The sequence below is a fragment of the Amia ocellicauda genome, chromosome 1 (genome assembly GCF_036373705.1).
Source record: "Amia ocellicauda isolate fAmiCal2 chromosome 1, fAmiCal2.hap1, whole genome shotgun sequence".
Taxonomy (NCBI): Eukaryota; Metazoa; Chordata; class Actinopteri; order Amiiformes; family Amiidae; genus Amia; species Amia ocellicauda.
In genome coordinates this window covers 57715813-57729482 of record NC_089850.1, presented here as the reverse complement: position 1 = coordinate 57729482, position 13670 = coordinate 57715813, and the positions used below count along the sequence as shown (strand labels likewise).

Sequence of the window (13670 nt, the reverse complement as noted above, 5' to 3'; positions counted from 1 at the left end):
TCAATTAAGTAATTGAGAGCTCGGTTGGAACAAAAACCAGCAGGGTAGGGGGTCTTCCAGGACCGGTTTGGGAACCACTGCACTAGGGAGTAAGCAAATGGGATAGTGTGTAAACTGAACCACAATCATTGTTCTTAAATCTGTTGTCAGCAGGGAAAGTGTAGGTCATTGTCAACATGTGGAAAAGTCCCATTCAATGATGCACTGATCTGCAGCGTAGAGCACTGCTATGACCCCGGTCGAGATAGTGTATCCCAGATCTGCGCGTCTCCACCAATGGGAGGGGTGGGATCCTGCAGATCTGCGGAAATCTGCGACACGAATAGACCCTCGTATATGACGTGTACCCGGCAGTTTCAGTGCTCCTGTCTCTTTAAAACCCAGCTCGCCTAGCAAGAGCAAAGTAGCGCCATCTAGCGTCGACAAAGCCCGACGCATTAGCATTGCAGAGTCTCCTCGTCAGTGTCCAGTCAAAACAAAGCGCTTGCACGGCGGTGGCGTTTCCAAATCCCGACCAATGATTTGCATATTGCTGGTTGCGGGTCATGGTGCCCTGCTGGAGTCCCAGATTCAGGTAGGTGTTTTTGCATCGCCACCCAGCTCCCCGTCTGCACTGGAGATCAGTCGCCGCTTCGCAGGCCGCAGTCCGGCTTCAGGGAAAGCGACGCGCTGTGCTGGTCGCGTCCGCAGCGCAGATTGCCGCAGATCTGCGCCGATTCCATTACAATCAAAGCGCAGCACTGCGGGGAATCTGCGCTACAAGGACGTGCACTACGTGTCCAGTCCACAACGCGCATTTATTGCACACTGGACCACAGTTCAGTGCAGTTGCGTGTTTTGAACCACAACTTTAAAAAGTCAGGTAGCCTTCTTGTAGCGCAGATCTGCGGATCCCTCCGATCTCATTGGTGGAGCTGCGCACATCGTACAGAACTGCGGACATCTGCGCTTCATGAACCTCAGTGCCGCATCTGTTTCAGCACAGAGCGAAACCAGGTAGGAGAAGATCTTCAAAATGTGCAGTAGCCATATTCTGTGTAGAGAAAACAACGCTTCATGACCTTTGTTGCTGCTTCCTGGGTTTCAGAGGTGAAGCTGCAATACTAGTAATACCAGACATAGGCGAGGTTTTCTCAACCAAGGAGGTGTCAGTACATTTAAAAAAGTGACTTCCTGGTTGTGTGAGGAGCCAGTCTCACTGTCTGTGCACAGTCTCGCCCTATTCTGTGGGGAGATCGGGCACTGCAGTCTCCATAGCTTTCGCCGCTTATGAAGTGTTACAGGACCATGTTATGAAATCCCACTCTTGACACAAAAGGGACACTGTTTCTGAGTCGTCCATCTGGATTAGAATGACTGTCCTGTGTAAGACATCAGATTGACCCTCACACTGACTGACCTTCTCTTCCTTGCTCTCCCCATCTCTCCTGTTTTCTCTTTTTTTCTTTCTCATTCTTTATTTGATTTATTCCCCCCTCTGTGCACAAACTTCCTGCTCTCCCTCCCCCTCCTCCCCATTCTCTCTCACTCTATCTCTCCTCCAACCATCTTTCTCTGTGTTGGCAGAATGATGGCACGGGTCTGTACAGCCACTTGACTGGAGTGCCCAAGGCCCTGCTGCCAGGAGTGGGTGGCAAGAAGATCCTGGACTTCTGGTGGGAGACTGTGAACACGTGAGTTACACGGCCCCCAGGAGGGCCAACCCAGTCAGTGACTGTGTGTGTATATGTATAGGTGCGTGTAATGGTGTGTGTTTCTGTGCAGGATGGCTGGGACTGTAACACTATCGAAAGGTTATTGTTTTTGTTTTGTTGTCTAGGCGCCAGTTGTTCAGCGAAGTCTATCTGGTCACCAATGCAGACAAGTAAGTAAACCTCTCCACCCGAGCTCGTCTGTGCGCTTGTGCAAGTGTTTCCAGTATAACGTCTCCTTCAGAACCTGGTTGTTGGTTATGTCAGTAAGACCCGCTGTTTGCATTGGCAGTGGACTCTTGATACACTGAACTAACGCAGTCTAGAGTACAATCTGTGTACTGTACTGCTGAGACAGGGTGTTTACACTCTAGTGTAGATATAAAGATCAAGGCCGTGCTGCCAAATTGGCCTCTGTTTACTGTCTGTGTGCTGTGTGGAGCCAGCGTAGTGTCCTGTTGATAATAAGTCTAGTTACTCAGAGTACAGGTCGTGTGTGTATACTGTCAGTATTGTCTTGTGTACTCCGCTCTCAGTATTGAGTCTATATACTGTCCCGCAGGTACAAGCACTACGAACGCTGGGCCACAGCCAACGACTTCCCCGTGGAGAACGTGGTGAACGACGGCAGCACCACGCTGGAGGGCCGGCTGGGGGCCGTGGCCGACCTGGAACTGGCCATCCGCAGCCGCCGCCTCCGCGACGACATCATGGTGGTACGCGCTCGCTCTGGCCAATCACTGGCCAGGAGGAAGCTTTGGCTGGCCTTGTTGAAAGATCTTCAGTGTCTCAGCCTCAAGTGGATTATGGTTTGGGATTTTAATTCGCACTCCCACGCACCCACCCACTCTCGCCCACACAGCCGCCCACTTGCTCTGCTTGTGCCACCTGTTGAAGATGTTTAACCAGAGTCAACAGAGTGAAGGAGCTACATTAATACTAGTTGCTCACATCACTGGTATCAGTGTACGCACAGAGTACCACGCCAGCCTCGATAAGGTCGATATTCACTTGTTATTTACAAAGAGACTGTGAGGAGACCCCCTGTGTGGCACACAAAAGTCCATTTCAGTTTAGTAATTTTTTTCTCCGTTTCTGTGTGTGTTTCTGTATGCGTGTGTGTGTTTATTTATCTGCAGATTGCAGGAGACATGCTGTGTGCTGACCAGAACTTCGACATTGCCCAGGTCCTGCGATTCTTCCGGTCTAAGGTGAGGTGAGACCTTCATACCAGGGCTGAGACCCAACCAAAACTCGGATGCACTTGGCTCCCAATCTGAACCCAGCATGTGCAGAAAGAATGCCAGTTGTCGAAACGTGTCTCCTGCGCTCCGCCGGGGGTGCGCTGTGCTTGTCTCTCCCACAGCCGGGCGATCTGGCCATTTACTACGAGATGGAGGAGGGGGAGAGCAGCACTTCCCGGGGGATTGTGGAAGTGTGTCCCGAATCGCACAGGTCAGACACGGCGCCACGGGACGCACGGTCTGTCTCTCACATGCCAGTTCAGATCCAACATTAAGGAACACTAATAGTTGCAAAAACACCATAGAACCATTTCCCAGCGCTGCGATATTAATGCAGTACACGTGTTTAATGTTATGAAAGTTTACATAAATTAAATGACGTTGATGGCGTGTTTACATAGCAGTGGTAAATAAATTCATATTATTGGTTTACACAGTAAATATATCGGAGTTGACTGAGAGGGGCAGGGGGGTCTCTTTCTCTCTCTCTCTCACTCTCATATCCTTGCTCGTGTCCTTCCCTGCGGCTGAAATCTCCCATCATGCTGTTTTTGCAACGTGTGCTGTGCTGACGCCCCTTCCCTCGCTGTCCAGTCCAAGAAAGCCACGCACGTGTGCTGGAATGGCCTCCTTTCAGTGGCCACCCGTCTTCTACCCTTATGTGAACCGGCCCCCGGGGGGTTGCCCTTGTCTCTTGTGTAACAGGATCATGCACTTCCTGGAGAAGCCAGCGGCCGGGGTCACGGGGTCGCGGTTGGCCAGCGTGGTGTTCTACTGCCTGCGCAGCCAGACGCTGCCTTGCCTCGCCCGCTTCCTCGCCCTGCGGCCCAGAGTGGAGGACCGGACGCTGGGGCGGCTCTGGGTAAGGACTGCCCTTCACTGTGGAGCAAAGGCAGACTCGGTGTGACCCAACTGGTTGCAGGTTTTGTTCACACCATCCTGTAGACCGGGTGTGCTATTGGTGCCATTCAATTCCACAGCTGTAAGACCAGGAAATGAGTGATCATGCAGTAACTCTTGTGTAGGTAACAGGCAAGAAGGAGTGAGCTGGCTGGCTAACGGAGATGTGGTTTCCTCTCTGTGCTGCAGGAGTGGCTGGTGAATGAGGAGAAGCTACCGGTGTACGGCATGAAGCTGCCCACAGGGTTCCAGCTCATCGGCCAAGTGGTAGGGCAGGGTCTGTGGAGAACCCTGAGAGAAACGTAACACGTCCATACAGTACAATTCAGTGCCACAACAACACAACACAACATGAGCAGGACAATGGAAGAATGCCGGGCACAATCTATGTAAGAGGGTGTAGTACAGCACTGTCCAAAATGGTGCTGCTGTCCTTTTGATACACCGCCAGAGGGATGTTATGCCGTTCCTCCCACTAGTTTCTAGTGACATTGGTATCATTTTCCAGTTGATCCCAGCGGTATTCTGTGGAACTGAGAGCGTGACTCTGAGCAGGCTGTGAAACGCTTTCCAGACCAATCTGGTGGCCAGCTAGCGACATTAACTCTGAATAGCATGTGACCCGTGTTGCCATCCATTGCTGGGAGGGGGAGGCCAGTCCCATGACTTTTGGTATGACATTATATGTTTAAAGGAAAAATTAAACAACATCTTTATACTTAAGCGACCTATATGAGGTGATTAGCAATTACATTTGCCACATCAGTGCCACATGCATTTAATGGGAAACTCAGCTTCTATTCAGCCCGCACTTGGACACTGTATTTTGGCTGTTTTGTCTGTGTGATGTTGTGTGTTGTGAAGCGGATGGATCCTCTCCTGTGTTTCAGGGGCTGTCGGACTACACCAAGTGGCTCGCCCACTATTCCACCAAACAGCAAGAATCCCTGGGCAAACCCATCCGGAGCCGGTCTTACGCCAGGTAGAGCTGTCCGGTTGAATGCTGGTTGGAATGGGGCTGAAAAAGCCAGAATAATTGGAATTGGTGGGAAAAAAGTGGAAGGTTTTATAGGACAGCGTTGTTTTCAGTGAGATTGTCCCCAAGCCACTGTTCCACTCCCAGCGTTTGTTCTGGTGTCAGTATAGGCAGGGAGGCCACCAGCCTAAATCCAAACGCCCTTTTTCCAGGGTCGGACTGATGGGAAACCCTTCTGACGGCTTCCACGGAAAAACCATCGCCCTGAGCATAGCCAACTTCTGGGCAGAAGTCAGCCTGACAGAGAGCAGCACGCTGGTAAGCCGGTCGAACTGAACGGTCACCGTGGCGGCTCTGTCTCTCGGTGTCCTGTCTCTTCTGGGAGTCGGAGAAACTGAGGGCGCTAATTCAAAGCGTGGATGATCTATCATGGGGCAGGGGGGTTCATAGCTTTTACCTTGTAGAAAAATTAAGTAATGATATTTGTAACAAATGCATAGATGCCCTGGATATGGGCAGTAGATTGATTTATATTGTGTATATTCAGTATGTATGTGTTTTGTTTTGGAGGGCGTTAGAAATACGTGTGGGTGTATTAAAATAGCAAGAAACACAGCGATATGGAGTGACCGTGCAGTCAGCGAATTGGCTACAGTCTCTCATTGTCTGTGTGTGTGTGCGTGCGTGTGTGTGTCTGCGTGCGTGCGTGTGTGTGTGTGTCTGCGTGCGTGCGCGTGTGTGCGTGCGTGCGTGTGTCTGCGTGCGTGCGTGTGTGTGTGTGTCTGCGTGCGTGCGTGCGTGCGTGTGTGTGCGTGTGTGTGTCTGCGTGCGTGCGTGCGTGCGTGTGTGTGTGTCTGCGTGCGTGCATGTGTGTGTGTGTCTGCGTGCGTGCGTGCGTGTGTGTGTGTGTGTGTGTGCGTGCGTGCGTGCGTGTGTGTGTCTGCGTGCATGCGTGCGTGCGTGCGTGTGTGTGTCTGCGTGCGTGTGTGTGTGCGTGTGTCTGCGTGCGTGCGTGCGTGTGTCTGCGTGCGTGCGTGCGTGCGTGCGCGCGCGCGTGTGTGTGTGTGTGTGTGTGTGTGTGTTCTGACAGGTTCTGCTGCCCCACCCTCTCAATGACCCCACCGAGTTCGGCAGCCTGCAGGACCTCTTCTGCATCAGCAGGAAGGAAGGGTGCGTTACTCTGGGTGACCGTCAGCCCTCTTCCTCCTCCTCCTCCTCCTCCTCCTCCTCCTCTTCCTCACACTAACTCACCTGGGAATCTGGGAAGGACTCTTCCAGCCTTTCCTCTAAAAGCAGTACAAAATGCAATCATCACACATCCTAGTACAGATGAGCTCACAGGGGTGAATGAGACAGAGTTGTGACCCGGGTGTGTGCTAAAGGGTGGGAGAGGCACAGGAGAAGTTACAGTAAAATAATAGAAGTGCTAAAAATACATCAGTCATCAGGAGCACGTTTGTCTCTGCAGGTACCTGGGAGGTCTGAGGCTGTTGCAGGCCACCTGCAAAAAGTTCTACCAGTTCTGCTCCAAACAGGGGTGAGAGACGCCAATCTGTGAGTCACTCTGTATCTGTGTGTGGAGTCCTAGCGATTCGATAGTGGGGGGGGCTCTTCTGTGGAGTGCAGAGCTGTGAGGGATTGACCAGCTCACCTGTGGAGCCTCTGTGTCTCACCTCACATAAAACACAGAGAGATCCAGGGCACAGTGTCAGGGCACAGGGAGATATTGAAATCTATGATGCCAGATATATCTTTCACCGTGGCAAATTGAATACATGGCACCAGCATGGTCAAACGTCTGTTATACAGTGTAAATTGACCGTGTGCTTCAACAGCGGATGTATCTGGATGAGTGCAATCACAGTAAGGTCACTGTTTAGCTGGAGTTTGGCTATTTTTTTTAATTTCCACAAACAGAAAACTAAAATAATAGTTTTTCTTTATTTAAAAGGGTATTAGTACAGGTGTGTTGCAGACCTATCAGGAGACAGGTTGCTGACCCATGGATGGTGTGCTTTATATATGTCATTCCACCATGCAATAATCAAAAGAAGGAGACATACAAAAGTTGGTCCTGTCGGTTCCCCACTGAGTAACGCCTCTCTCGCTCTCTCTCTCTCTTTCCCTCCCTCCCCCTGTTCTGTCAGCATCGCTCTAAGCAAGCAGAACTTCACTCTCAAGTACGACACCAACATCCCTCGCCAAGTGGTAAGTGTGCTCCGTCCCGAGGAAAGCAGATGGCAGAGCATTTGTCACCAGTCTTCCTTAGCTGCAGTTCACAGCAGATGTCCTGCATCTGAAATGAGGCAGACAGTTTGCCCTGCCATGCCAGACATGTCCACCAGGCAGTGCTAAAACCCCCAGTGTGAACTGGCTGGGATTCCTGCAGATTCTGTCTAGTACTTTCTCTTCCATGTCCAACAGGCAGTGAGAGGAGAGGGGCTTGTTGATTGCATTATCAGTTCAATGTGATTTTTAACATATGTAATCATGTGACTGACATAAAATCCAATTTGTATCTGTTGTGTTGCCATTGTGCACATATAGTGAGCGTCTGGTTCCTTTCGCTGTATTCCAGCTGTGTTGCGTTTCTTTCATGCAGAACGGAGATCATTGTTGTCTGAAATAAACTGTGTCCATTGCTTTCCTCTCCCCAGGGCCTGGCAGGCAGCAGGTAAGTGAGTTGAGTGTCTTTATAAAAATACCGTAAACATCCTATAAATCCACCCTGCCATAGGTGTTTCCCCAGCCTTATCACTAATTTATTCATGTCCACTGACAAAAATGGGATTTCCACTGTGACGGTGCCTCTCCTCCCAGCTTTACACTTTCATTTTCCCAACTATGTCCTATCACTGGTTTAGCAGACCAGAGTAGCCTGGGTAAAGGTGCAGGTTTGTGGCTAAGAGGTGCTGCTCCACACAGGCCTCGGAGTGTAGTGGTAGGTCCTTTTGGGCAGAAATCCTCTGCCAAATGACTGACTCCCCCTCTCGTTCTTCCAGTGCGATCGTGTCAGCCACCCTGAAGTGCCTCATGAAGTTCTTCAACATCACAGACAGCGTACGTGCCGGAGAGCGAGTTTGTGTCGTAAATTGCAGCCTCTCTCTTCCTCTGTGACTTCGATAGTGTTGTTTCAAATCCCGTGATGTCCTATTAGCATGAGCCTCCAGCCTTCCTTCTGCTGGTTAACAGGCAGGCAGTTTACCAGTTGTGGGGTGTGGGGACAAGCGTAACACAGAACCCCGAAGGCCACTGATGAGGCCACTCCCTTCCCCGGACAAACGCCATCTTTGTTTTTATTTTGTGGTCAGACGTGTGACTTAGCTTAGAAGGGGACCTGTTAGGGAGTTTTCAGTGGCGTAAAACTCTCACACATGGTTACTGTGTGTCTGAATGCAGGATCTCCCCAAACCCGTGAGGGCCAACTTCATCCTGAACGTGGAGAGCGAAGAGCTGTTCATCACGGCGGGGCTGCAGGACAGGGTGGTGCAGGTCGGTGTCGGAGCTCTCGCAGGCTTAGGGTTTCTCTGAGGGGTGGATTGGAAGTCTTGATGGTAAACGATGAGAAAAACTGCCTGAAGCCATTCTCCTTGTTCTCCTTCTCCTCCTCCTTATCATTCTCCTTCTGCTTCTTCTTCTCCTCCTTCTTTCTCTCCTCCGAACCAATGGGAAGTCAGCAGGAAGAAGTTTTAATTAAAGACTTGACGACCCTGGACAGGCAGCAAGCTTTATAATACTGGAATGAGTTGAACACTATGCCACTATCTGCTAAACCAAGACATTGTCTCCAGTCGACCCACAGCCGGTGTCTCAGTCTCAGCACCTCTCAGCAATTCAATTCATTGTTACAACAGTGTTTTCCCTTCACAGGTGTATGAAGGGCTTGTGTACATGGACTTCAGCAAGGCTTTGATGGATGACAAAGGCTACGGTATTTAAACATGGTGCTTCTCTGGAAAGGGTCTCACAGACAGTTCACATCCAAATGCCATGAGTTCATTTTGTGAAGATATCCCAGATAAATTCAGATCCAAGCAGGCCATTTCCACAGGATGCTGACCTGTGTGTGTGTGTGTGTGTGTGTGTGTGTTACCCAGGGGAGTACATACCCATGGATATGAGCTGCCTCCCCCCGCTCTGGCTGGCCTATCTGGGAGACCCCAGCGACTCGGGCCGGATCCACAGCGACGTGCGCCAACGCTGGCTCAACGGTGAGCGCTGACTAACGGGCCGCACCGACACCTAGAGTAGGTGGCCCTGACTCTGAGCCCAGTTGGCAGAGGAGGGGGCTGAGTAAAACGGAAGGCCCGATCGAGGTATACACCCTGTTCTGGAGAGAGCAGATTAAAAAGCATCATAATCTCCTCCCCTACAGCTCTCCCAGCGAGAGAATACACCCTGGCAGGACATACTGAACTGGTAACACCAAACATACAAAGTGAGGGACCTGGTAGATGATGTGGTCAGGCAGGTGTGGAAGACCCAGAGAAGCTAGACTCTAGCTAGTGTAACAGTACGCAGATTCGAAACTCAGCCCCACTTTATCCTCCACTGTGAAAGATACGAGGAGCTGACAGAGAGAGACTGGCAGACATTGTAGAGAGAGTCTTGCTTCAGAGTGGGGAACTTAATTATTCTGAATGGATTTACATAGATAGGGATTCCTAGTTGCAAGTTTTGTTTGTTCATTAAAATTCATACACATTGTCCACACACACACTGTTCCCAATTATATAGCGGTGCTTGGAAAATCTGCTCCCAAAAGGGTCCATCTAGCAACACGAATTATAATCGTATACTTGTTGGGGAAAACAAGATGTTGTTTCTGTCAACTGACCTTTCTGAAGACTCAGAGACCTTCTGTGATGCATAAACTCTCTCTGCTATCTCAGGCAGCCTCCTTTGTGTAACGTATTCATGTCCAGATAATCTGAGTCATCGATCACGTTCTTCAGGCATGTTTAGGAATTGATTTCAGCTCTCATTTACACACAGCATACACACACACGCATACAGTATACACACAGCAAACACAGAACTAGGCAGGCAGCTAGAACCAAGAAAAAAGGGACAGCAACAGCAACTTAAATATGCCCTTTTACCTCTGTCTGCTTTCCAACTAAATGGGCTTTGATTCCCATACCCTGCGCTCGCTCTCTCCTCACAGGGGACCCTGACGTGGTGGAAGCCATGAAGTCCTTTGCTGAGCTCACAGACGGAGCCCGGTAGGTCCCCACGGAATCCGATGCCGGCAATTTGCTGGCATATGGCATCATTAAAGATACAATTAACTTCAATGCTCTAGGTTAGACACAGCATATGAGAAGGACAGTCAAATTATAAGTTGAGTCCCTGCAGTAATCTACAGCCCCCCTTGGTTGTGGAGTGTGCTAAGTGTTCATGCTTGACCTCTTAGGGACGCGCTGCAGAGCAGAGACTGGGCCCGGCTGGCTGAGCTGATGGACCGCAACTTTGATCTGAGGAGGTGAGAATGTCAAGCTGGCTAACCCAGCTATGTGTCATGCAGACTCTGTTTTTAATGATTCCTCTGGAAAAGATCCCAGAAAACAAACCGCTTGCTTGCTGATTTCTTTTTTTTCTCTCCCACACACACACATACACACACCCACTTCTCATAACACCCACTTTCTCTCTCTGTCTTCTTCGCTCTATTTCTCTCTTTCTCCAGTTAGTTTTCCAGCCCTTTCTCAGACCCTCTCTCTCTGGCAGGTCTGTCTATGGTGATGAGTGTCTGGGACAAGGCAATCTGAAGATGGTGCAGTTGGCCAAACAGGTACAGCCAATCATTTGAAAAGCTCTTTGCCGTTGCAGTTTAACTTGGCCCGCTCCCGCTCCATTAACATTGTCAGTGCATTCGATTTGGAAAGAAAAAGCTGTAAAACACGTCCTTGTAGCCAATATAGAACAAGACTGCCATTACATAACGGTAATAACTTAACTGACCTGCAGAAACAGGCAGGGCATTCAACTTAGTAGCCACTGAATCTTGGATTTGAGGACAGGGGTGTCAAAACTGCCCCCCGGACTCCTATCCCTGGGGATGATAGGGATGGCACTCGGGGATGTATCCCCACAAACTATATCCACCAACCAGATACCCTGACAGCTTCTGATGGTTCTTCAAAGCAGGGTAGTCATGACATGTGTGGAAATGACATGCATCTAGCAGTGCGGTTCAGCTGTCACTTCTTCTGGCACAAGAGGTGTCACTGGGCTGAATGCTGCCGCAGTTTCTGTTACTGGAACTTCTCACTTCAGTTTGACGTACTTTACTATCGTTTGATTTGTTGATTTGTGGACAATGCGGTCACTAAACGTTGATGGTTGGTTAACGGTCATGACCCAGGGCTGTGTCATTAACGTATCCTGTCTGTCTGTGGCGGTCCAGTTTGGCTCTGCTGTGAAGTTGCCTGGCAGTGGAGGTGCCGTGCTCGGTCTGTGTCTGGATTCACACAAGCTGGTAAGAGACTACATGCTTGGTTGGAAGTAAATCTGTGTGTTTTGTATTTTTTCAGGGAGGTCTGCCATTCTAGTTAAGAACATAAGAAAGTTTTCAAACAAGAGGAGGCCATTCGCCCCATCGTGCTCATTTGGTGTCCATTAATAACTAAGTGACCAAGGATCCTATCCAGTCTGTTTTTAAATGTTCCCAAATTGTCTCTTCAGCCACATCGCTGGGGAGTTTGTTCAGATTGTGACGCCTCTCTGTGTGAAGAAGTGTCTCCTGTTTTCTGTCTTGAATGCCTTGAAGCCCAATTTCCATTTGTGTCCCGGGTGCGTGTGTCCCTGCTGATCTGGAAAAGCTCCTCTGGTTTGATGTGGTCGATGCCTTTCATGATTTTGAAGACTTGGATCAAGTCCCCACGTAGTCTCCTCTGTTCCAGGGTGAAAAGGTTCAGGTCCTCAGTCTCTCAGTAGGACATTCCCTTCAGACCTGGAATGAGTCTGGTTGCTCTCCTCTGAACTGCCTCTAGAGCAGCGATATCTTTCTTGAAGTGTGGAGCCCAGAACTGTCCACAGTATCCAGATGAGCTCTAACTAGTGCATCATACAGTCTGAACATCACTGCCCTTGTTCTCAATTCTACACTTTTGACAATATACACTAGCATTGTGTTTGCCTTTTTTATTGCTTCCCCACATTGTTTGGATGGAGAAAGTGAGGAGTCCATGTAGACTCCTAGGTCTTTCTCATGCGATACTTCATCTAGTTCTATTCCTCCCATACTGCAATTATAGTGGACATTTTTGTTACCTGCATGTAATACCTTGCACTTGTCCACATTGAATTTCATCTGCCAGGTGTGGCCCACAACTGAATATTATCTAAGTCCCTCTGAATAGCCTGTGCTGCCGAGTTTGTATCTGCTGAGCTGCCTATTTTAATATCATCTGCAAATTTGACAAGTTTGCTAACTATCCCAGAGTCCAGATCATTAATATAGATTAGAAACAGCACAGGCCCTAATACTGATCCCTGTGGAACTCCACTAACAACCTCACTCCAGTTAGAAGCGACTCCTCTAAGACACCCTCTGTTTCCTAGACATCAACCAGTTCATAATCCATCTACTTACATTACCCTGAATGCCTACAGCATCCAATCTGAGGATCAGTCTTTGGTGTGGAACCTTATCACAAGCTTTCTGAAAATCTAAGTATATCATATCATATGCTTTCACATGATCTACAGCCGCAGTTGCATGTTCAAAGAAATCTAATAAATTAGTAAGACATGATCTGCCTCGTCTAAACCCATGTTGACTATCTCCAAGAATATGGTTTTAATTAAGATGCCGCTCTATTTTCTGTTTAATCATTTCTTCCAACATGTTACCAGTAATGCAGGTGAGACTGGCGTATTGGCAGTCAATCTGTTCTAATGATCGCAGCAATACTGTGAACGCAGCTCAGTGACCTACACCCAGGACCTCGGGTACTCAGGCAGTGTCTCTCTTTGGCCACCAGGTGGAGCTGAAGCAGGCTTTCCAGCAGGCCGGCTGCGTGTTCTGCCACATTGTGCCCTTCGATCCGTGCGGCGGCAGAGCGCAGGGGCCGGACTGACCACCGCGGCTGTGGACCTGCGCTGCGCAGCATCTCCTGCACACGACCTGCATACACGCTTGTACTGTTTAGTACAGCATGAATCGTGCTCCTCAGTCAGTTAAATATAAATCTAAAATACTGGAGTTTTAACTATCTGTCAATCAATCAATCAATCAATCAATTAATCAATCAATCCATTTTTATTTTGTAGAGAGCCCTTTGCAGGGTAGCCACAGAGGGCTTTACAGATTGATAAACAGAAGTAAACAAAAAATAAAACAATTAATACATCATAAGCAATTAATACAATAAAATAAACCCTTAGGTACGGAAGAGAGAAAAACTAAAACTCCTATGAGTGGCAGTTATGATCTTAATAATAACAATAATAATGATAATAATACATTGTACTTTATATAGTGTTTTTCATTACAAATGCCTCACAAAACGCTCCAAATACGAATCTTCCATATACCTCATAATAATAATAATAATAATAATAATAATAATAATAATAGTAATAATTAAAAGTAATCATATTTTAAACAACACAAATTGCAATGGATCCTGAAAAGCAGGAGCGGTGGAAAACGAGTACTATCCCAGAATCTCAGAATGTGTGATGTATGATGTGTGATGTGTGATGTGTGATATGTGTAGCTGGACAAGCCCGGAGTTCAGTCTGTGACAAGTGTGTCACACAAGTGCCACACTCATCATGATCTAATCCAATAAACAGTGCGCAGGGTTAGAGCCGGACTGCGAATGTGTGTGTTTTTGAGTCAAGAACAGT

The 13670-nt window shown here is 48.7% G+C and overlaps 1 protein-coding gene across 4 annotated transcripts; it reads left to right on the top strand.

The window, feature by feature from the left end:
• The first annotated feature begins 423 nt into the window (after positions 1–423).
• On the top strand, positions 424–13636 carry gkup (glucuronokinase with putative uridyl pyrophosphorylase). Of its 4 annotated transcripts, XM_066710517.1 has the most exons (24): positions 424–574; positions 883–996; positions 1567–1673; positions 1820–1864; positions 2254–2407; positions 2831–2902; positions 3058–3146; positions 3641–3797; positions 4025–4102; positions 4726–4817; positions 5024–5129; positions 5902–5981; positions 6280–6348; positions 6959–7019; positions 7469–7485; positions 7814–7871; positions 8211–8303; positions 8682–8742; positions 8909–9022; positions 9979–10036; positions 10228–10296; positions 10542–10605; positions 11221–11292; positions 12800–13636. In XM_066710517.1, the coding sequence occupies exons 1-24, from the start codon at positions 518–520 to the stop codon at positions 12893–12895; spliced, it is 1983 nt and encodes a 660-aa protein (XP_066566614.1). In that variant the 5' UTR covers positions 424–517; the 3' UTR covers positions 12896–13636. The 4 variants fall into 4 exon arrangements, with proteins under 4 accessions (XP_066566614.1, XP_066566616.1, XP_066566615.1 ...); XM_066710519.1 differs by lacking the exon at positions 883–996; XM_066710518.1 differs by lacking the exon at positions 11221–11292.
• The last annotated feature ends 34 nt before the right edge of the window (positions 13637–13670 follow it).